The 23,460-nt window shown below is 36.5% G+C and overlaps 1 protein-coding gene across 7 annotated transcripts in view; it reads left to right on the top strand.

Annotated features, from left to right (window-relative positions):
• Nucleotides 1-23,460, top strand: part of ATP8A1 (ATPase phospholipid transporting 8A1) — a 107,963-nt gene that overhangs the window by 4,430 nt on the left and 80,073 nt on the right. For 2 of the 7 annotated variants that reach the window (XM_065836432.2, XM_071807427.1), the window contains exons 2-9: nt 5,622-5,736; nt 7,342-7,441; nt 10,010-10,108; nt 13,771-13,816; nt 16,130-16,170; nt 19,777-19,850; nt 21,478-21,547; nt 22,171-22,298. In XM_065836432.2, coding sequence (XP_065692504.1) covers nt 5,622-5,736; nt 7,342-7,441; nt 10,010-10,108; nt 13,771-13,816; nt 16,130-16,170; nt 19,777-19,850; nt 21,478-21,547; nt 22,171-22,298 — 673 coding nt within the window. Of the gene's footprint in view, nt 1-5,621; nt 5,737-7,341; nt 7,442-10,009; nt 10,109-13,770; nt 13,817-16,129; nt 16,171-17,075; nt 17,150-19,776; nt 19,851-21,477; nt 21,548-22,170; nt 22,299-23,460 lie in introns of those variants that run through there. The other 5 variants (XM_065836431.2, XM_065836433.2, XM_071807430.1 and 2 more) reach the window with 3 other exon arrangements.

Genomic DNA, 23,460 nt, shown 5'->3' with positions numbered 1-23,460 from the left:
TGATTAAGGGAAGAGAGTTAAAATCCTTCTGGTGACTTGACTGAGGGTTTTCTTTCCCTCCCTTACTTTCCATATTATAGTCTGTATTTACCTTTGTCTTGTTATGACAATGAGACTGTTTTAAGGTGTGAAAGATGAAACTGTTAAACGACCCTACCTAAAGGAAAATGTTTGGACAATGTTTACTCTTTACCATTTATTGTTGTTTTACTAATTTAGAAACTTTAAAATCAAAACTGGTTTAGGAAGATTCCGTGCAAATATTGTCTGTTGAAACAGAGTTTCTTCTTCTAAATTTGTTCTTGGGAGCAAAATATGTTCTTCAGTGAATTCTTTTGTTGGAGAAAGCACAAGTTAATTGTATGGAAGCTTTTGTTTGTTTCATTGGTTATTTATTTATTTGGGTGGTGGTGTTGAAGATGATGTTTTTGCTGGCAAAACCGAAAAACATCTAATCTATGCAAAATACACATTCTACTATTTTGGTGGGGGTTTTGTTTGTTTGGGTTTTGGTTTTTGTTGGGTCTTTTGTTTGATTGGTTGGTTGAGTTGGGTTTTTTCAGGTACACTTTTTATCCTGGGAAGTAACAACCCAGTCTCCATATTTGCAGATTTCACAGCAATTTGGTTTCCAATTTTTTCTTGCCTTTTCCTACTCTTGCTTATAATTTATTTCTATTTCTTCAATTTTGAGAAGATTGAAAGAAATCCTGAGCCAAAACCTCAATTATTTGCTGAGTGACTTTAATGAAATTTGTAATGTTTTGTGCTTATCCATCAATAATTTCCAGATTCTGTGCTTCACTAGCAAATGACTTTCAAGATGCTAGACAGAAGATTATGTACAGTAATTCTAGCTTATGCAGCAGCTTTCCAAATAAACTTTTTGGTTAGGGCAATAGTTGTATTCCTTTGATGTTGAAGCACATTTTTTTGTTGGTGTTGAACCTGTGCTGCCCAAATAATAAAATAATCAAAAAATAATATCAAAAGGTGTGATTGTGAATATTAAGAAGAAATTAGTTTTGAAACTTGCTATTTCTGCATAATAGTGTGTCAGAGTAGTATGGCATGTTGGCTTTTCCTATTTTCTTTTTAGAGTGCTGACTTTTCAAGTCAGATGCTTTTCTGTCACTGGGAGCGTGTAAAAATGTATGTCATAGAATCTGTTTGATAATTCAGCTGTGGTTAAATATCAGCAATGTTGCAAGCCACAGCAGAGGAAGAAAAGTCTTGGAATATATTTGTTCTGCTTTCTGAAAAGCAACTCTTACTAGTACAGCATCACAGTTCCTGTCTGAAATGTGGTAATTGCTGTTTTACTACAGTTAGATACCTGTAACACAGCAGTGACTACACTTTTTATTTTTAAGATACTAAAATGATTGCTTCATCTTAAGTTCTTTTTTTTTTTTTCCACACTACTTTTTAATCATCAGAATTTTGTAACAACTGATGCTTTGGTGGTGTCTGTGCTTTTATGTTTTGTTTGTTTTGTTTTTATTCTTCCTGCCTGGATTCTGTACTTAACCTGACTATATTTTTTTTCCTTATTAGCTTCCTGAATGTTTGGGTCAATGCTCTTCTGTTGTCTTGGAACCTCCTATTTGATTACAGAAGGGCAACCAGCTCTTTTTAATTCTTGATGTGTGATAAATGCATATTTTCAAACACACCTTCATGAAAAATATAGCTATGTTCACTAAGAGGTGATCTGGTGAAATTTCCATTCTCAAGAAAGAAAGGTATGGGTATGGTTCTGTTTGTTCCTGTGATTACTTGTAGGCAACATTTTTGTGACAGGATGGCCTTGTTTTTTCATTAATAGATTGGCATCAAATCAATTTGTATGGAGGAAGTTACTTAGCACTTAGTAGCTTTTTTTTTTTTGAAGTGGTGAAGTTTTATGCAGACCTGCTGCACTGATATGTGAGACTTTTTTTAAGTTAGTCAGCGAGTAAGCTCTAGCTTATAGTTTTGGTTTTTAAAATTTCATAGAAAGGTAGCTCTTAAAAGTCAAGGAGTAATGTACTGCAGTTAGACTCAGGTTTGCGAGTGTAGTTTCATAGATGTCCTACTTCATACTGGAAAGTGAATACTTGAAATGATATGTGCCTTTAATGTGATTTCCTGTAAGGTGCTAGTTTGCATCAGGGATTGTAACAGTGGAACAAATCTGCAATCTTAATTTCTTGCTTACCAGTCTACAGGCTAGAGGAATTTCAAATGAACATATAAACTGCCATAGCATTTAACATCCTCCCTTGTAGAAAAGTATATCCCTTTTTAAATTTACTTCCTGACATTACTTTGGGCCATTTGGGTTATTGTCAGGTTCTTTACTCACCTTATGTAAATAAAACATATTGAAGATTTCCTTGCAGGTTGCATTTGAAAAAAAAACACTATAATTAAATACAGCTTTTGATGACTTAATCTGTTTATGTTAGATGAGTGTGGGCAAGACATGGCAGAAATTGGAAATGCTTTATGTTAGTTTTCTGAAGATGCGGAATACAAACAAACTGTGGGAATGCAATAGATAATTTTAAGTTGCAATTCTAGTGAATGCATCATGTGAGAAGACGCCCAGTCGTGCTCAGGGTGGTGCCTATGAACATACACTCCTATATCTGACAAATTATTGGAAAATTTCACTTACAAAACATAATATATTGACTTTAAAAACGAAACTGTTGTAGGATAGGCCTGACCCACACACAGGCCGGGGTGGTATATTGTCCCTGAAGACATTTGGCTTGCTGAGAGCCCAGAAGCGGTGCCTGAGCTTTGGCTTCTCTTGCCGCTGTGCAGCAGAGAGTTCTCTTTGACCTCGGGCAGTTCTGAAAATCAGCAGCTGTCTGGCAAGAAGAGTGTGCCCAGTTTCTGGCCAGGCATCAGGCATCTATTAGCTAAGCAGGACAGATGCAGGGCTGCAGAGGAGCTGGAACTCAGGGGCGCTGACTCTTGACTGATGTTCTTGGGTAGGTAGTGTAAGCAAGATAGGTGATGTATGGATATTTTAAGAAATAGCATTGTGGGGGGGGTAGGATGTGAAAGTTCTACATCAAATAGTGAACTAAAATTTTGTGTCTCTCTGGTTTTTTACACTCTTTCTGATAACCTTATATAAAAGCAGAGCATATCAAAGAGCATTTTGTGTCTCTTGTGGCTTGGAAAACATGGTAGTCATTTAAGCACACTACCGCTTTAGATGATATAATAGCTTCAGTAATACATAAGCTTTTAGATGTTTTTGTGTACATGTACACGCATATATATATGAACACACAAAAACAGGGAAGACAAATTGTATCTCTTTGATACTGAGCTTCGTGTATCAGTCTAATCTGTGTACTCTAGTAAACGTATTCTAAAGTTTAGGCAGGGAGGTGGTGGGACATGTAACCTTTGAAGCTTTCAAAATTGTATAATGCACCTAAGGCAGAAGAGCTGGTTTTACCAAAGCCGCAGGGTATAGAGGGCTATGGGTGATGCTCAGAACTTAATTCCTAAGATTGCTTTTTAATTGAGAATGGAAAAAAAGTGAATTCAAGGTAGTAGGATGTGAGGCAGTGAATGTTTATGTAGCTCCTCAGAACCTTTTTGCTGTTATTTTGATTAAAGGAGAACAAATAAATACAGTAGTACTGGTATATGAAAATAAATGTCTATAGTTCGGCAATCTTTGTAACTAATGGGTAATATATAGTGTTTAATGCCTGCTAACATTTGCTTTAACTCTTATCAGTGTTAGTATTCAAGGCTTATAGTGGCGTAAGTTTTTTAATGAATGCTTTAAAATTAAAATAGTACATTCCACAAATGTGCAAACTCTCCTTATTTCCTGAATTTAGGCTAGATTGGTACTTTTGACACAGTAGTTTCCAACTTTTTTACCCAAGTGCTGTCACAGGAGCCATATATTGTGTTTGCTCCTTCATCAAGCAACTGGAAGGTAAATGTCCTATACCCAGGATGAAGGTGTGCTCACTGTGTAATGAATTTAGGCTCAGTCAGCTACAGACATGAGATTGGATGTCCACCTGCAGCTTGACTGAAAACCTAGTTGCCTTAAAGATGTACCTATATCCAATTGTGTTATAGGGATATATGTCCATGGAACTGCATGCTGGGGGTCGTGCATTGCCAATTGTATGATGGTTGTCCCTTCAAGGAGAGGTGATGGCAAGAATAGGAAATGGCAAGTGTAGTTGGCCACATGTGCCCATGTGGTTCCTTGAGTTGAGGAGGATTGTGTGGACGCTTGTTCAGGTGAGCCCAGTCTGTTAGGCTGGCTACCCTTCCTCTGAAGGGTCCTTTTGAGGTGCATACTGGAACTTCAGCAGAAGTGTGTTGGATGGGTGCCTCTCATTGGGGGAGCTGGAAGGAAGGAAATAGAGAAATTGCAGTGGATGGATGTAGTAGTGGAGGTTTCCTGCAAAGTAATAGAATCTGTGAATTCTGAATAGAAAATGGCAAGATATTACAAGTTTCTGCTGAGTCTTTGCATGATGTGTGGAGACTTGACCTTGCAAGGTAGCGTTTGAAATATATCTTCTGGATATAATAGATAAGAGGCTGTATAGTGGGCAAGTGGACTGGAGGATGACTTGGATTTCATATAACCTGTTTGTAAGTATGTACAGAACATACTAAAAATTAGCTTTAAGTTTTCATTTACAGCTTTAATTATCCTTGATATGCATGTAAGTTCTGATGCACAGTTCCATTCTAACATTGTTCTTGTTCTCTATGTTTTTTCCTCCTTTGGCTTACAAAATGAACAGTGTGTATTTAACAGACAACTATACACACACAGATTATTGTTTTAATTTTAAAACTTTTTGGTGACTGATTTATGCCATACCTGTGTTTACAAGCTCCAGCCAGAATAGGCTACTTAGGCCTGTTAGTCATCGATGTAGTGGCTGAGTGGTGGACAAAGCACTAGTGAAGAGTCTTGAGAGAGAAATACATTGGTATCCACTTTTACAGATGAAACTAATTATGCAGATTTGTACAAGATTCCTCATTTATAGAAGAATACATGCAGAGATCAGCTTTCACTGACTAGTGGAGGCAGGTGCTGGGAATTTCAGTAAGTCTAGTAATACCATTTCAAGTTAAACACATGAAATGAAGAATCTACTGATGTCAATTATCTGGGAATAATCTGGCTAATGTCATGCAGAACATTTGTAGCAGGTAAAGGAATAGTAATTCAAGATCAGTCAGCTCGGAGAGAGATGAGAGTTTTTTAGGTTTGGGCTTTTATTCCTTTTGCCTTCTCTTTTTTTTTTTTTTTTTCTTGGTATGCTCACTTCTGGGTTCACGTGCATCAACAAAGAATAGTTCATTTCATATTACTCTGAAGCAGCACAAGCTATATAACTGTACTCATTATTTCAGTAGATTTCACAATTATTCAATATTACAGCTTTGCAGAGCACCTTGACTAAATACTTTTTTAGTTTTTAAATGATCATTACTTGTGAGAAATGCAAATGAGTTGAGCTCACATTCACAATGGATGTCTTTTTTGTCATGAAGTGCATTGAATCTTGTGTATTTGTGTATATAAATCTATTTATGTGGAAAACCATGCTGTGTTTTTTCAGGCTATGAGAAGACAGATGATGTTTCAGAGAAAACTTCTCTAGCTGATCAAGAGGAACTGAGAACTATATTCATCAATCAGCCCCAGCTAACCAAATTCTGCAACAATCATGTCAGGTATTAATTAGTGTTTTTCTAACACATATTTAATTTCAGAGCATTGCACGTTGCATAGCAAATATGAAGAAAATACGCTGTTTATTCCACTTCTGCCGTTTCTTTTGACCACTAGTTACAGTCCCAGACTCTGGAGGGGATAATAAGGTGAAATGAGGAGAGCAGCAGAGCTGTTTCAGTTACAAACCTGATGCTCCAGATTTTTAAGGTCAGGGTGGGGAAGGTATGGATGCTTTACAGCTGCACCATCAGCATGTCCCTAGTGTATCGATTTGTTCTTCAGCTTTCAGTTCAGCTGAAGTTCAGTTCATCTTTGAACATATTTCTGGTAGTTGGATGCCAATGCAAACGGAGTTCACATCAACATGGCATTGTTTGTGCTTTGGAAACTTTGATCTTAGTCAGTCAGCCAACTACAAAGATGCTGTGGTTCCTTATGAAACTAGTTTTGAATTTGAAGTTCAGGCTTTAGGACTCTGCTGATGGTTTATGTTGTGGGGTTTTGTTTGGTTTTGTTTAGTTTTAAGTAATAAACCATACTCTAATGTCTGTTTAGATCTTATCCTCAGTTCTGTTGTTAAAATTGAAAGTAGATGAATCGCAAAGATATCCTTGTCCCAAGTAAGTGTGTCTTCTGACAATACCTTAGATAATATGCAGGAATTTTATAGACATTGAGAATAATGTGGTGGAGGTTTTCCGTATGCTTGAGGAAATTTGTAATGCATTCAGTTTGTGTATGCAACTTGTATTTTCTGTCTTTTTGTTTGTTTCTGGACAGTGTTGAGCTTTTTCCTCCTTTAAATTGACCTTTATGCAAAGTCAAAGTAAATATTAGTAAGTTAAAAAGGAGTTAAAATATTCTTACAAGTCTTTTGCTTGTATGTTTTTGGCATGATTATTTTCACTATTACTGTTTTAGGACCTTGAATGGTAGCATTGTTCTTAAAAAAAAAAAAAAAAAAAAAGGCTGACAAAGAGCTGGGAGCTCAAACCTTTTGTGATGATGGCTTAGCAGAGATTATTACACTTGGATAGGATGTATTCTGTTAGTCCAGCATAGCAAAACTACACTTAATATGCAGTATTTATCAGTTTAAAGTAAAAAAGTGAACTTTCCATTCAGTGGATTGTATTATACGTCGTTCCCCAGGAATGTTGCCTGAACTACCTGTGCAGAGCTACCAGCACATGCCATCGCCTGCGGGCCTGGCAGTGCCGGGCCCCAGCGCCACAGGCCTCGGGCTGCCCCACCGCACACCTGTGACCTTCACCTGACTTTATTTCCTTTGCTCGTTGCTTGTGACTGAGTGGCAGCAGAGCTTCGCAGAGGTGGGGAGGGAACTTCTTGCCGCAACATGGAAGCTTACGGCACTCTGTGTGGATGGCAGGTGCTTCCTTGGGTTTTCCAGTTCATGGACACCTGCAGGACTGTCTCTGCTGAAGTCTTTCTGGTTTCTCTTTCAGCGAAAATACATCTGTTTTCTAGCACACAAATCACAAAAAGATTCTTTTTTTATTTGAAAGTTTGTGTAGCTAAGAGGGAACATTTGAAAAATTTGTTGTACTGTAATAATCCTGCGTGGTTTTGTCTCTTTCTCTCAGCACTGCAAAGTACAACATAATCACATTCCTGCCGAGGTTCCTTTATTCCCAGTTCAGAAGAGCTGCTAATGCGTTTTTTCTTTTTATTGCGTTACTTCAGGTAAGATCAACAATAAGATGCTCATGTTTGAAACTTGTTGAAGCACATTTATGCCATAGACAGTGTTCTGCAGAGATATTGAGGTTGGTGTGCCGTTCTTTCTGAGCTTATTAGCCTCACGAAATAGCTGTATTGTGTAGATGTACATTTAATAAATGTCTGGTTTGTTTTTTGATTTTTTTACTCCCTGGAGACAATACAATACACACAAAGATTTTGCTGTAAAACAAATTAAGTATAGATGAGATACTGTCAGGTGAAAAAAAACTGTTGTGACAGGAAAATCCCATTTAAAAATATCTAGCGTGAACAGAAAAATGTTACCTGTAGTTGGCTTTTCTTGTAATGGAGGGTACTGCCTAACAAGCTGAACTTTACGAACTTTAATCCTGTAGTCTGTTTTGAGGGGTACGAATTGCAGTTGAGAAGTGATTATTTATTCTTACAGGGGAACTGATAAGGGTTGAAATTGAACCTAGATGAAGAAAAACAGCAGTGGAGTCCAGTACTATAACAGCTATTTCCCATATCCCAGCTGGTTAACTGTGCTGGTTAAGAAGAAAGCACGCAGCCTTTTCTATACCACCATTGTAACTTCATTCAGTGTGTTTATGAAGGGCTGTCTGTGACTCAGCTTACTGGGGCTCTTTTTGAAGAAGTACACAATGTTTTGCAGATATATCAGAATATTTTAATTTTGTGGTAGTTTCAGTTGATAAAGCAGATTGTGTTGGTTTTATATACAGGTCTATAAATGCAATAGCTGGTGATGAATGAAAATTGAACTGTGGGCAGGGGCAGTGATAATTGCGATTGTAATTCCATATTCCCATTGTATTTTATAAAAATACATTTTCTGTGTAATTTCTAGCTCATTTTTTAGAATGTTGTTTTGTCTGTTGTGGAGGTCATTGTGAAATACCAAACAAAAATTACTAAAATAATGGCACACATATTGCTGTGTGCACTTTTCCCACACTTTAGATGTTTCAGCAAGTGAAAGTTGATTCCTCTGTACTTACTCTGATGTCTTTGCTTCTGTTGTAAGTGCTTCGAGCAGTTTCTTGGAATACATCTGCACAGGTAGCTTACTACACTTTTCTAGAGGAAAAAATCTGAAGTTTAGGGTTTCATTAGGTCGTCTGCCTGAAAACCTGTGGCTTCTAAATAAACAACCTTTTGACCCCATCTGGCATCTCGGGCTAATCCAGTGGTCCAGCAGCGTTTCTTCTGGTGCCAGTGTGCACATCAAACTAGCAACGCAGAATGAGGTTCCAGAAGCCATTTGAGCATGATTGAGTGAGAGGCTGGCAGGTGGGGGTTTGGGGTGTTAGGACGTGCGATGTTAAGGCTTAGAGGCCCACCATCTACTATCAGGCTATCAGTGAGACTGCACTGGCAGAAGTAAGAAATACGGGGCAATGGAACCAGAGTACCGGCTGGTATCTCTTTTGCTTTCATATTTTGCCTGGAAAATAATGTGTAATTGGAATGGGGAAGTTTGGGCATATGTCTAGGGAGGAGTGAAAGGGTAGGAATAGCCAGAGAAGTGATAGATCCCTTTCCCTTGTAGCCATCACATAGGCACTTGCCCAATAGTAACTTTCTGCCTGGATTCCATTTAATTGCTTGAAAAAAGTGATTTAGAGTAACCTGGAAAATAGAACTGTATTGGCCTTACTCCAAGAAACGTTCCATACATACATATAGCATCCTGTTTTCTTTCAGAGGCACAATGTGGTGGTAGAAAAAAGAAATGTATATAATCCAGAAGTAACATTGTCTGTTTTTTAAAGTGTTTTATGATAAAAATTATAAATTGAGGATGTCTTTTAACTGCATTGAGGAATCACTTATTGTACTATTTTCTTGCAAAGATCTCATTGTAGTCATATGGGCTGCATTGCCTATGATAAATCTGTTAAGGCAGCAGTCATCTCACCTATTACAATGTTGTCATTAAGAACTCTAGTCAATGCTAAGATATAGATGGATGATTATCCATGATTAGCACATAAGTAGCTGCGTATTCTTAGCATTTACTTTATGTACACATTTCCTTGCATCGTCTGTGCGCATATCTGCTTAGCAAAAAAGGGCTTCTTACAGTAGTCTGTCGGAAAGCAGCTATTTGAAATTTGTCAATTAATAACTAATATGATGCAAAATATCTCTTGGAGATTAAAACAGTAAGGAAGTAAAATACCTTGGGCTTGTATCCACTTTAACAAAATCTAAACTGAAAAAAAATGATGGTGTTTTATAAATATGTATTTTAATTTAATTTGAAACACAGCAAAAGAAGGTGAATATTCTGCAGAGACTAACATTTCTGAAAATAACTCCGCTGAATGCTATGCTATTTAAAATGCAAATGTTCTTTTATTGCATCAGCTACTTTTGAACTGAAGACAGTAACCCTCCATGGAAATAATCAGCACCAGGTCTAAAAAGCGAATCCAGTTGCCTTCTTTAGATTTCCACAGAAAGTACTGTTGCTTATATTAAAATACGTTTTCAACCAGCAAACAAATACAAACAAATTGTTTCTCTTTTTTTCTTTAATAGCAAATACCAGATGTATCACCAACAGGCCGTTACACAACATTGGTCCCTCTCTTATTTATTTTAGCTGTAGCTGCAGTGAAGGAGATAATAGAGGATATTGTAAGTATTTAATAGCAATATTTTATAAATAGCTTTCGAATTCTTCATAGACTGCCTTACAAAAATTTTGTTGAATAATTCTGTGTTGAACCATTCTTACCTTCTGGATGCTTTTGAAAGCTTCTAAAGCTACTTGAGAAGATTAAATCTTTAGAATATGGTGTTACGATTTGAAAGTGTGTTTACTACATATGTAAGTGACAATAACATGGCAAAACAGTGACTGTCGTGTTTATTATATACTACAAGCATGTTTTTTAAAGTGTGGACTGAAACCAAAGACTCCACAGAACCCAGTCAAGTCCAGAATATTGCCAATTTTTTTCAAACCTGGGCTCTTCAAAAAGAAGATTGGAGGCTACTAAATTCATTTCAGGTGCAATCTATTTTAAAACCATGTAAGCTTTGAATGTTTCTCTGGTTAGAATTATTTTCCGTTCTTCTTGCATGAGCAGGAGCAGAGTACTCCCACTAATGAAGCTTGTGGGCTGGATTTAAGTTCAATCTGTCAGTGAGGTAGTACTAGAGTAGCATTTTATAGAAAAATTGTGAGAACTTCTGGCTTTAATCACAATGAAGAAGGTAGGCTTAAAAAAGAAATCTTCCCAGGATTCTTTTTACATCTTGATTTTAGGTACCCTGAAAAAAGTAGATAAGCCCTCAGGCACTCAGTTGAGGATCAAATAATTCCTGGACCTTTCTAAAAAGTGTCTTTTAACTTGCTACTGGAATTATAACAAGGCACTTTGTATGTTTAGAATAGTAATCTATTCAGTTTAATACATTTTAGATTAATGAGTTCAGGTCACTAATGTGCCATTTTTAAAGTTTTGAAAATGGATTTTCCCCACTTGTGAAATCCAGATCTAAACCCAGGTCTCATTTATCTCTTTATTTCTGAAGTCACATGCATAAAATCCTTGTTTTCCCTGTTGTGACTCTGCACAGTTTTGTGGACAGCAAGAGGAATAGGCCTTTCTCAGTTGGTCCTGTTGCTCCAGCCCAGTGCAGTTTACTGTTAGTCTTTCGTGTCTTGCTGGTAAGTGTGATCTGCTGATGCCTGATGGCCAGGAATAGATATGGAACGCTTGACCTTGTTAGGCAGATGCCCACATCGATGTCAGGTTTTCCTTGGCTTTCTGCAGTCAGTGTTTGTGGTAGTGGTTGTTTTGCTTTCTTCTTCCCTTGAATGAAAACTTGAAAAGACCTGGGATACTGTCTTGACTTGGAAGTGTCCATTTTGACTGCTGTTTTGTGAGTAGGGAAAAGAGTTTCAGGCTCAGTTTCACTTCATACAGAAGATGTTGCAGTTATCTGAGTACATTCCTGCCTGCTCTTCACTCTCACTCAGAGCATATGGTAGAACTTGTCTCTCTAATTTGCATAACATAATTGACTCTTCTAATTGAAGTCTTTTGTATCTAGGGAATTTGTCTTGATGATGTACCAAATCACTCTAGATGCTAAGAATTTCTTCATCCACCATTGTTCTGTTTTAGTTCTGCAGATGTGTTATGTGGAGGACAAGTTAGATATATCATAATATGTTAGAGTGCCTTGTCCACTATATGTTGCAGGCCGTTCTCTTGATTTTTTTTGAAAGGGTTGCAGGTGGCATAGTCTTTCCCTGCACACAAATAGTGGGCTCCTGGGAGCATCAAATTTATTGTGTTTGAGAAGAATTACCATGTACGTGCAGAAACTTTGATTAAAAGGAAGAGTGGTGAACTGTAAAGAAGCTCTTAAAATGGAGGGTTGCTGGTCCCATGCTGCCTTTCCTGCTGATAAAGTCAGCTCAGTCTTCTCCTCAGTTACTCCTGTCAGTGGATGGTAGGCAAGATATATTGTCCCCCTGGGCTGTATGAAGCTCCTGGGCCACAAGTTCAGTGGTCCTGCAAGAGGCAATGATGTTTCCATTAAGTGTTTTCATTCTGTTTTGCATTTCTAGTCTTTGCTGCCCAATGGTCAGCTTCTCCTTAAATGTCTTTGTTGCTTTCTCTTTACATAAATAAAATCCCTTTTTAAAAAGCCATAAAATCAATTCAGGTTCTTTCAGATATATTTAACCATTCTGCTGTTAGTGCTTACAGACTTACACCATATGCCAGTGTCTAGGCAAATATAAAACTGAGGCTGCTGCTACTGTACAAAGTGTCCTTTTTAAAATTTTCTCATCCACTCTCCTTTATGTCACTTGTTTCTACCATTTTCTCTTTGCAACTTGTGCAGTTTGGCGTGGGGGGCAAGACAGGGAAGAATTTTGGAGCTTTTTGCATATATCAGCTAAACCAGTAAGATTCTCATTACCAAAAAATACAGAGATACCTAAAGGGAATTCAAATACTATTTTTCTTTTTTTTTAAGTTTACATTGTCTCAGCCTATAGTTAGTTCCTGCTGTAGTTGGATGAAACTGAATGAGGTGAAGGAGCTGATTTGGAGAAGTTAGGTGCTGGTGTAAAGGCTCTGTGTGCGTGTATGTGTGTGTGTATATGTAGCTGATGGTAACTTCATGAATTTCTCACTTGCACAGCTGAGTTTCACAGACTGTAGTCCAAATAAAACAATGTGCTTTGTTTTTTTTAGTCAAACATGTATGAAATTTAATGTTGCCTACTGGTTATTGTGCAGGAATATTCGACTGACTCTGACAGCTGTGTTTTTATTCCTGGTAAAGCTGACCACTTGCTGCGTAGTATTCAGTGTGTTTTCTTTTAACCTTTAATTTTCATTATGTCTTAATTTCTTTACATGCTGAGATATCTCAGATCTCCAGAAATGGTTATCTTCATCTAATATTAAAGCAAGATTAATTGGCCTTTGGGTGGGAACATTATCTATCAATATCAAAAAATATATTTATCAAAATAATACTTTTAGCTCAAGAACCAAATGCTGCCTTTTCTGGACTGAAATCCCAAGAAGCAGAAGATGTTAGCAGAAGACATTATTCATGAACAGCATGTGTTTTCCATATAGGCTTTAGAAGTGCGAGCAAAATTTGTGACATGCAGTGCTAGATTATCAGCTGTTTCCAATTATTTTCACTCATCATAGCTCAGAAAGCAACTGACATTAAACTGTTACTTTTCAAGCTGGAGAGACTCTCCCTGTGGGCAAATAAATACCTGCTTTGGTCAAGTTATTATGCCTTCTCGTTGATCAAAGGTTATTTATCTGTAAAATCAGCTATCTTTTTGAAAGGAGACTACTGATAATCTACGAAAATCTAGCAAAAAGTAACACCTTAGCTTAGTCTCTGCAGAGTGATAAGGTGGCCTTTAAGAGCTGCTAGCTCAGAGTCATACCAGCATTTTATTAGAAATAAATCCATGATCTTTGCTCTGGTAGAATCATCTCTGAATTCCAGGAAATGGCAAAGCACCACTTCCTTACATAAGGAACATTTTACATGGTGATTGCCCACAGGACATTTTAGTAGAACACTATTGGCCTGGAACTGGGTGTGACTTTCCTGTGATCGTAACTATGCAAGTAATCTGTAGTCCTGTTTAAAATGTTGTTTGTTTTCTTGTTTGTTTGCTTTAAATTGGTTTATTGAATTGATGAATGCGAGGAGGTGATGCGTGTATTTTTTATCTTAAGTGTGAAACCTTTATCATGTCAGCAGAAGTCTTTAACCACTGTGCATTTTTCATTTAGAAAAGGCATAAAGCCGATAATGCGGTGAACAAGAAACAAACTCAAGGTAGGACATTTTATTTAAACCTATTAATTGTGGTTGGGGGCTTGTTTTTTGAATTTTTCGCAAGTGGTAGTAATGTAATCTGAACTGCTGACAGGTAATTGGGTGGGAAATTGCTGATGCAGATTACTTCAAAATTTGGCCTCTAAAGAACTGAAATGACAATTTGCAGTCACATTAGCCCCACAAAATGGATTATGTTCTGGATTAAGTTTATGAAACTCCTAAGAAACGCTTACTCATTTAACACAGGTGATGTTGTAGATCATAATCACCACTATAAAAGATCATAATCACCACTATATTTAGTGGGCCTAGATTGTGATGAAAAGTCTAAAGCTCCATTACTATAAAAAGCCTTTGGTAGAGGATTTTGATTTATTCGACTGTATTTGGGGTGATTTTTTTCTACCTCAGGTTGCATCCATATACAGCAGGCCACTGTCAGACATTCTTACACAATGAGATGTTGTGCATTTCAGCATTGTAGTGAAGTAGACTTCTGTAGGGCAGATGGAGCACACTTTTGGAAGTTAAATTAGGGACAACTGAAAAATTGGAGATACAAATGTGAAAGCCAGGCTGCAGAGAACTTTTCAGCACAAGTTCTCTAACAATTATATAAAAGGTGCTTAACAAACCACTTATTTTCTTTGTCCTCATAAGAAAATGGGTTTAATTAGATTTCGGTATACGTTAATTGTGCTTAAAAGCTTATCGGATCAAGCTAGGGTTAGAGTACTCTTGTGATTTCAGATGTGTGACTCATCCATTTGTGAGCTGATTTTAACCAGCTAAACTCGCAAGTAACAAATCCAGAAAGCTGGCAGTTTCGTTCCATGTAGTGGGTTAAACTGGCTCATCGAAGGCACCAATGAACACCAGAGGCAGTATGCATTGAGCCGTGAGGGCTCCTGCCTTTGCGTGGGGTGGGGACAGAGTGAGACCTTCTCTTTGCAGCGGCAATGCTGGTTTAGCTCAGCTTGGATGCACATGAAGCAGCCTTGGGATGTATTTCAACAGTGCAGGTGCATCTGCAGCCAGCACTTCTTAAGAAGCTCCTGGCCACCTCTGGCAACTTACTTAAATTTCAGACCTGCAGACTGCACTGGCAGTTATTCTGCTCCAGCTTTTTGTGGAACTTAGTCAGCTGGATTGCTGCAAGGTATATTTTTAATCCTCGTCAGTTCTCTCATCTGGTTGACACCGTGGCCGCACAAACAGTATTGCTGACACAATGGGATGGAAGTAGGTGGTTTGTGGCAAAATTTTCAAATGTCTTAGCAATTCTCATTCTGGATCTGTAGTTTTCCCAGTGGAGGGAAATGGTTTGTCAAAATAAATTTTGTGTAATGATCGACTGACTGGTGAGACAGTCATTAAAATATCTTGCTTACTGTCTGAAAGGAGGACTTCTCCATTTACCATTGTCCTGAGCATATCAGCACTCATAAATATGGGGGAAGGAAGGGTAAGATAATTTATTTCTTCCTAAAGAATTATTAAGCAGGTTAGATAATGACTCATAGAAATCATTGAGATATGCAAGAAGAGAGGGGTCAGTGTGGACAGAACCTCAAGAAAGACCTGGATGTAAAGGCCATATGTATTCCCAGATTTTGATCCACTTTTTTGAAATCACCACATGCTTGCATAACACTTGGATCCTGATCATGTACTTAGATAAGCATCCTGACAGTTTGAAATCTGGGAGACAAAATGAAAGAGAACAATCTCTTGGAGCTATCTGAGTATTGTTACACAGCAATACGGTTTTGTTTTTTTGGTTTTTTGTTTGTTTTTTTTTTTTTTACACATCAGTCTTCAATAGCATTGTAACCCGTGCTAACACACACCAAAAAAGTCACCTTTATTCAGTCTTGGCAATTAACTGGCAAACAAGGCATGGGTTTTGTATAATAGTAACAATAGTTAAAACTAGACTAATGGAGCTTGCTTACAATATTAGTTGCTACTGGCAGGGAAAATCTATACTAAATCTTATGCTAAATGACCTGGCTTGTTTTGGGGGATTTCCGATATGTTTATTGTTTATGCAATCTATAATTGATTTAGCTGATTCTCAAACCTTGTAGAATGTTCTGATTGACCTTGTGATAAGATTATGTGGTACAAACATGGTTACACAGAATATGTGCTATATTACTGGACTGTTTGACCTGAATTTATAGAAACAAACCATGCTGTAAAATATTGTGTAAATGAACTGTGTGTGATAAGAAATCTAACACATACCTGTATATGGCAGTTAGATTGTACAACTGGAAAATTCTATTTCTGCTTTTCTCTTTTCAGTATTACGCAATGGTGCATGGGAGATTGTCCACTGGGAAAAGGTGTGTGTTTATGTTGGTGACTTTTAGACTGTAGTCTAGATTTAATGTTTACTTTATTTCTCCAAATAATTGTCATTGGTAAGAGTTAACTGGTATGATGGCAAGTGTATAATCTTTTGTGGTTTATTTTTTGTTTGTTAATACTTGTCTCTTAAAATGTACTTTGAAGTCAAGTCCGTTTTGATGTCATGAGTCAGGCAAAACTGCTGTTAAATGGTGGGCTTTAAATTCAGTAAAAAATAACTTTAATAGTATGATTGACTTGGAAGTATTCACACGTGGCAAAATTATACAGTTTCTTAGTATCATTTGCTGTGCCAAGACAGAAACTTCTTTCTGGAAGGGAGTTACTTTGTGCATTTGCTGAACTTCTTTGGCTTAAACCATGAGAACTGAAAGACTTATTCAGTAGTTAGGAAGGGACTGTTAAAGGTAACTTCCAAGTACTAAATGTTCTGTTGTCTATCTGGTCCCTGAGTTTTAATTGTTTCCATACCTCAAATCTTGAACAAAATTTGACCCTCAGTAGTTTGCAACCAAAGTTCATATGAAATTGGCTTATACCTTTAGAGAAGCAAGGATAACAGACACAGCGTGATGCAACAGATCTGTCATCTTAGGGGAGATTAATTTCTTTAACTCAACTTCAGTCTTCCAATAAAATATTTGCAATAACTAAAAAAGTAAAGAACTGCATAAAGAAGGTCAGGATTTGGCCTGTTAAATAGTAGATTTCCAAAGAATTCCAGTGACGTTTGAGTATCTAATACCTATAGGCTTCTCTAAGTGTGCAAGTTTCTAACAGTCTTTCTAGCAAGTTCAGCAGGTAAATATTTATTGTGCTTAAAACAAAGGGATAACATATTTTGTTTGAGACCATTAACCAATTCCCAGTTTTCTTTCAGGTAGATGTTGGAGATATAGTTATTATAAAAGGCAAAGAGTATATACCTGCTGACACTGTACTGCTCTCATCAAGGTAGAGATGCCCACTGATGCTTATAGTGTAGAGGCTGGTTTCTCTACCCTGCATTTATTTATTTATTGATTGATTGATTTGTGATTGCTCCAAGGAAATAAGGAATAAACAAAAATGCTGCTGTGTTGAAGCATAGTCTTTTGTTCATTTGGGCATTTATAATTTCAGGCAGTGTTTCTTTAAACTGTGACAATTACAGTTCCAAAATCATGCTGGCATTCAATTCACTCCCAAGAAAAACTTAGTATGTTATTTTGCTACGGGATATAATACAAAAAAGGCTGATTCTCTGTCTAAAAATTGGACCTCAACTGCCATATTTAGCCAGGTTGGCTTTTTGATAAGTACCTAACAAGCTGCATCCTATAAATAAATGAAAATGGATGTGTTACAGGGAACAGAAATTATTTTTAACAGATATAGTTGCCAGTTTGATAGTTGAATTGGGGAAAAAAAGTGAGCATGAGATATGAACCATCAAATTAGCACAGTCTTTATGAGCTGAACATTGACTTTATTCTCTAATACATATTATGAATAATTTCAGCACTGAAAGCAAGACTTAATTTATAGCGTGTAATGCTGTGACTCTTATTACATGGACAATCAGAGGTTGTTTATCATCATTTCCTTGGACAGTTTTATTTAAGAAATCCACATCTTATGTGGAAGATGCATATTTTTCGACATCTATTTGATCAGGTCAATAGACAACATATTCTAAGTTTTTTTTTCGTGAAGATTATTTAAATATAATCAGTTGTCTTTTGGTTTATTATTGTATGTTTACAGTGCCATTTCAGTTTTTTTAGGAGAAGCATTATTGTAATGTGTATGATTGTGGACTAGGTATAAACCCCCTATGATTCCACTGAACTTAATGAATCCACTCATACATACAATTAATAAAGTTAGGATCTTACATGTTTCTCTGACAGACTGTGGTGTAGACTAGTACATTGTTGATTCCATCTTCCATTATATTGCAGAATTAAGTGTAGCTCTTCCTAAGACAGTTCTATTAAATTATTATAAAGTAGTTGCCAGATAATACTATAAATTTTTCCCACCATCTGTCTTCAATACTAATGTTTGTTGTAACTTTGGATGTTTTTGTATTGGATGTCCTCTATAAACCTTGCACTTCAAGAAGCATTTATAAATTTTATTGGTGCTTTTTCACCAAGATCTTCGTAGGCAATACACCATGCAGCAAGAACACTTGTTCTGTTGGCCTGATAGTAACTTCTGTCACGCTAACCCTAGTGTTTTGCAAGTGAAACAGATTGCATCCTGTCAGAGCAGCTTCTTTATAATCTTCCTGAGTAAACTCCTAACTTTGAGTCTTTGCCTAGATGTCTTCAGTTTTACCCTTTTGGATTTGGGCAACACTCGTGTCGTAGTGTCCTCCAGTTGTAATTTGCACACAGAAAAATACCAACTGCCTACAAAGCCTTCCTTCCAAGCCTTGTCCCCCCTGAAGGAATCCTACATCCCATGGTGGTAAATTGAAATAATAGTCAGCTGCTATGGGACTTGTCAGGAATTTGTTTAACCTCCCTTGACTGTCCTTGTCAGAACACATTATCCTAACTATGACCATTACTCACCTTGAATTTTCCTGTCAGGTTTTCTTGTAGGATCCAGTTTGCGAATCACGATTGCTTTTTGGGCCCAGTTCAGGCATTTCTTCCAGCTAAAAATTTCTCCTTAGTCATACTCCTATGGCTCTGTTTCAGCCCTCCTGCCAGGAGAGAGCCCTGTGCTGCTGCATCGTGTCTTGTTCTGCCTGCGTGCCGGCCTGGGCTCTCCATCTCCACACAGCCATGCATTCTCCAGGCAGGCAATCTCATCAGTTCTGCTTTCCAGGTGCTTAGTGATGCCCACTTACATTTTAGGTTTTGATAGAAATGCAAGCTTGTGGACCTGATTTTAATTAAAACTAATAACATTTGAGGATTTTTTTGATTTTGGTTCTGGGTGGAGTGGGTTTTTGTTTTGTTTCAGTTTTTACCAGCAATAGCAGTTTCTGGGAAACAAGAGGATCTTAATAATTTTAGGAAACTAGAATCTCTTACAGTGGAAGGATGCAAACCTCTGAGACTTAATTCCATTTGGTTCTTTCCAAGTTCAGTGTAAACTGATATTTACAAAGCTGGAACAAAAGACAAACTCATTTTCAGCAGGTTTACATCGAAAGGTTATTGTCACCTGACTTTTCAGAAAAGTTGGTAGAAAATCTTTTGTTGTAGCTTTTATTTTTTTAATTAATGTATGGACTGGCTAAAAACTATGTCAGTTGGAAAAGAAACACAACAGCTTTTTTTGTTACTCTACAATATCAATGTGTTCTGCAGCTTAAAATTGGTACCTTACAGTAAGACAGTCCACTCAAGTAAAAATGAAAATTTTCTAGCTCTTTTCTTCCTGACCTGATTAAACTAGATTTTGAAAAATCTGTCATCAGACATTTTAATTAACATGTATTGTTTGTATAATAATTTAAAACTCTGTCTTTTTGTCTTCGTCCATTTGTTTGGTTTGGTTTGGTTTTGGTTTGTTTTTTTTTTTTTTTCCCCTTGTCACTTATTTTTCTGTTCTAATCATTTTCAAACTGGGATGTGTAGGTGGCAGTAGGGGAAGTAGTGAAAGTGACCAATGGGGAGCATCTCCCAGCTGATCTCATCAGTCTGTCCTCAAGGTTAGAATAAACTAGTTGCACAGGATACGTGTATGTGGGTCCTCGTACACCAAATATGAAGAACACTGCTGTGCTGGCAGTCTTTGCTTTGCTGTTCACCTTTCTTTGACAAAACCAACACATCTATAAAATTAGAAAGGGTTCAGCTGATTAAAGTACAGATCATTAAAGTGTAAATACACGATAACACTCCAAGAAATGAAAATTTGTTTTTACGCTATCGCCGTGAAATTTTATCAAATGAGTTGTCATTAAATAGAGTGAAAAACCAGGATAAAAATATGTTTGATTCCTTAGAGCAAATTAAGAGGAATATACATGTTTATACCATCCTATGTTTTCAGCAAATAGAGTTTAATGTTGGTAGGACTGGTAGAGGACCCTCTGCACAAATTTGGGTGTTGCACAATCTCTGCTGCATGCGGTGGCAAAAGCAGCGCTATTCTTGTGTATTGTGACAAATTGCATGTTCCTTAGACACGTGAGATTTATGCTATTGTCTGCATTGTTCCCACATATTTTTTACTTTAATCAATGGGCCTGCCTTGATCTAACTGCAACTTATTTACTTTGGAGGTCACTGCTATCTGCTACAGTAACTACAGTTAAGCATGTGTGTCACTTGAAATGTCTTTGCTGCCTTAGTCTGCTTTAAAAGTGCTTCACAAATATATTGTTTTTTATTGTGAACTAATAGAAATGCTAGAATTATAATAAAGTTTTATACAGGTGATTCTATCCAAACAATCAGAATAGAAGTTATTCAAATTTTTAGAAAAGTTTGCCAACAAGAAAATGCTAGCCTGAAAGGATTTTATGATAATGATTTATCTCATTCAAATGCTTTTGCTTTACGAAAATTTGTTAGAATAACGTACTTTATTCTGCAAACATTTTAAAATTAAGTTGCTTAGCAGTAGCCATTGTTGCATAAATAAAGAAAAAAATTTAAAAACACTTGATGCTTGAGTTTCATGCTGGAAAGAAGGAAAATATTAGAAGCTTTGAAGTGGTGTAGAGAGTAAACCGTTGTTTTTCTAAGTTGTAAGGAGGTTACTATGACTCATTTGATCCTTTACAGGATCAAAACTTCTTTGTATCGTAGATACAAGTAGTAGGTGTTCCGTCCTTGTGCCCAGAAAACAGGAGCTTACTGGAGTAATTCAGAAATCCTGACCTGTTCTTGTTTACTGTCTACTGGAAAAAGTCATTTCATCCTTCTTTATCTGTTTTCCTAGTTAACAGTTCTATAATGGTTATCCGTAATTCAGGCTTTTTTAGTAAAAGAACTCTTTACAAGAAATCTTTCATGTTGAAACTACTGCTGCCTACAGTAGCAGGCACTATGAATGCACTGCGTTGGTGGCTGTATGTTAGTCTCTTGAATACATAGAATGCTTCTGCTGTATACGGCATTTTTGGCAGCAACAACAACAGGTTTTGGCAAACTTTTCTGAAAATGTGAAGTGCTGTTGTTTTTTACAGGTTTGACTGTAAATTATTCTAGTTCTGAACATCCGATCAGGAAAAGAAAAACATAATTGCATAAATATATGTTAGAAAGATTACAGAAAGTTTGTAGATTTTAACGTTATTATTTAAAACTAAGGATTTTTTTTCTTAATAGTGAACCGCAAGCTATGTGCTACATCGAAACATCTAACTTGGATGGTGAGACAAACTTAAAAATTCGACAGGTAGGAATTTCATTTCTGAGAATATTGCTGATATTATTTTCATCTAATATTGCTTATAAAAACATATTTCATTACATTAATAGCCATTTTAGAAGACTAAAATTTTGGTTGTTTGAATAAAAGCTGCAGTTATTGCCATCATAAAAGTATTGTTCAATTAATCAAGTGGAAGGAATGAATGATTACTCCTAAGCCATCCCTTGTGCTTTATTTTAGGGTTTTCCTTTGGGAAAATAGGTAGAAATGTTAGTAGTCTGGGTATTGGTCTTGTGTTTAGAGGATACATGAGGGAGAAGCCCTGCAAAAAGAAGCTGATAGTGCTTGTATTGTCCTTGAGGATCAGATAGGGAATAGCAGTTTTTGACTGAGTTTTCAATGTCCCTGTGTGCAGGGACATTCTTCCTGAGCTATATGGTTAGTTATGACCCTGTCTTTATCATGATGTTTTAAGATACCAGGATGAATTTTTCACTGTAGTGTCCAGCAGTATGACAGCAAAGCGTAGCGGTCCAGTTTTGTTCCCATATAGGTATACTGATTTTCTGCTGTTGCAGATTTATAATACATAGATTTATATGTTGGAAAGTGATTTTTAATGTCATGACAAACCAATTTTTTTACAGGGATTGCCACTAACATCAGACATAAAGGACATAGAAAGCTTGATGAGACTTTCAGGCAGAATTGAATGTGAGAGCCCAAACCGTCATCTCTATGACTTTGTTGGAAACATCAGACTGGATGGGCATGGGTATGTAAATCTGAGGAAGATAGTCTCAAGAGATTCAATCAGCAGATAGCTATGTGTTATTAAAGTATTCAAATTAAAATATGAATAGTAATGTCTTAATTCTGTGAAGACTAGAGGGGCAAATTCTTTTCTGATGTATTCTTTATTAGACATTATCATTTTCAAAAACTCGAGGGGTAAAACCTTACTTTTAATGGCTACAACTTGGGTTTTTATACTAGTTGACCTTCAGAAAACAATAGTTTATTAATAATAGAAGTGAGTGCTAATCAAATTCTTATACTTTTGGAATATGTACCTAGTAACTCACTTCTTAAGTGTCTCATTCCTTACCTGTTAAGCTGAATAGTAGTTTCTTGTCTGTTTTTTTTATCGTTGTTTTCTTTTGTTTGTCTAAATCTGGATTGGAACTGAGTCCATTGCTATATACCTCAATTTATTCTAATTTGGTAGCCAAAAGACCTTAGCTTACTGAAAGCATGTTTCTCTAAAAATAGACTGCCTCATTGCAGTTACAACATACATGCTTGTAAAACTACTAAAAAAATTGTTAAAATACTTAAGTGCTTATCAAATATTGATATTCAGAGTCTTCTGTGGGTTCAAAGCAAATGTGATGCATTAGGAGTATAAAATTCATTACTAAATCCAGGATTGTTAAGTCCTTCATTCCCAAGGATTTACAGAATTTCCTTTTTATTTGGTAGGCATTTATTTTTCCATATACAATATTAATGTTTGTGGGTTTAGACTGATATATATAGTACTAATTATTAAATACATTTTTTATATTCCATTTTTATTTACTGATTTCTTACAGATGCATTCCGGGAGTTTTCAGTCGCAAGAGTGTGGATCTATTATAATTCCACTGTACTTGTCATTAAGAAGAGAAAAACATTTACCTGTAATTCTTCTCTGAAGGTAATAGTTATAATAGATCCACACACTCATCCTTCTTCCCTGGCTAGAGGGAAAAACATACTTTTATTTTTAAACTAATTATTTAATTTTAAAATTTGATTTAAAAAAAGAAACATTGAATGTACTGATGGCTATTATGCCTCAAGAATGTGTAGGAGCACGCCATCTCCTGGTCAAGCAATTTGTCATTTGAGAAATTCAGTTTTGGAATGTTTTGAATATAGTTTCTGCACAGTAG

This window comes from Patagioenas fasciata, chromosome 4 (genome assembly GCF_037038585.1).
Source record: "Patagioenas fasciata isolate bPatFas1 chromosome 4, bPatFas1.hap1, whole genome shotgun sequence".
Lineage (NCBI taxonomy): Eukaryota > Metazoa > Chordata > Aves > Columbiformes > Columbidae > Patagioenas > Patagioenas fasciata.
The sequence above is the reverse complement of the archived record's forward strand: the minus strand, read 5'-3'. Positions and strand labels throughout refer to the sequence as shown.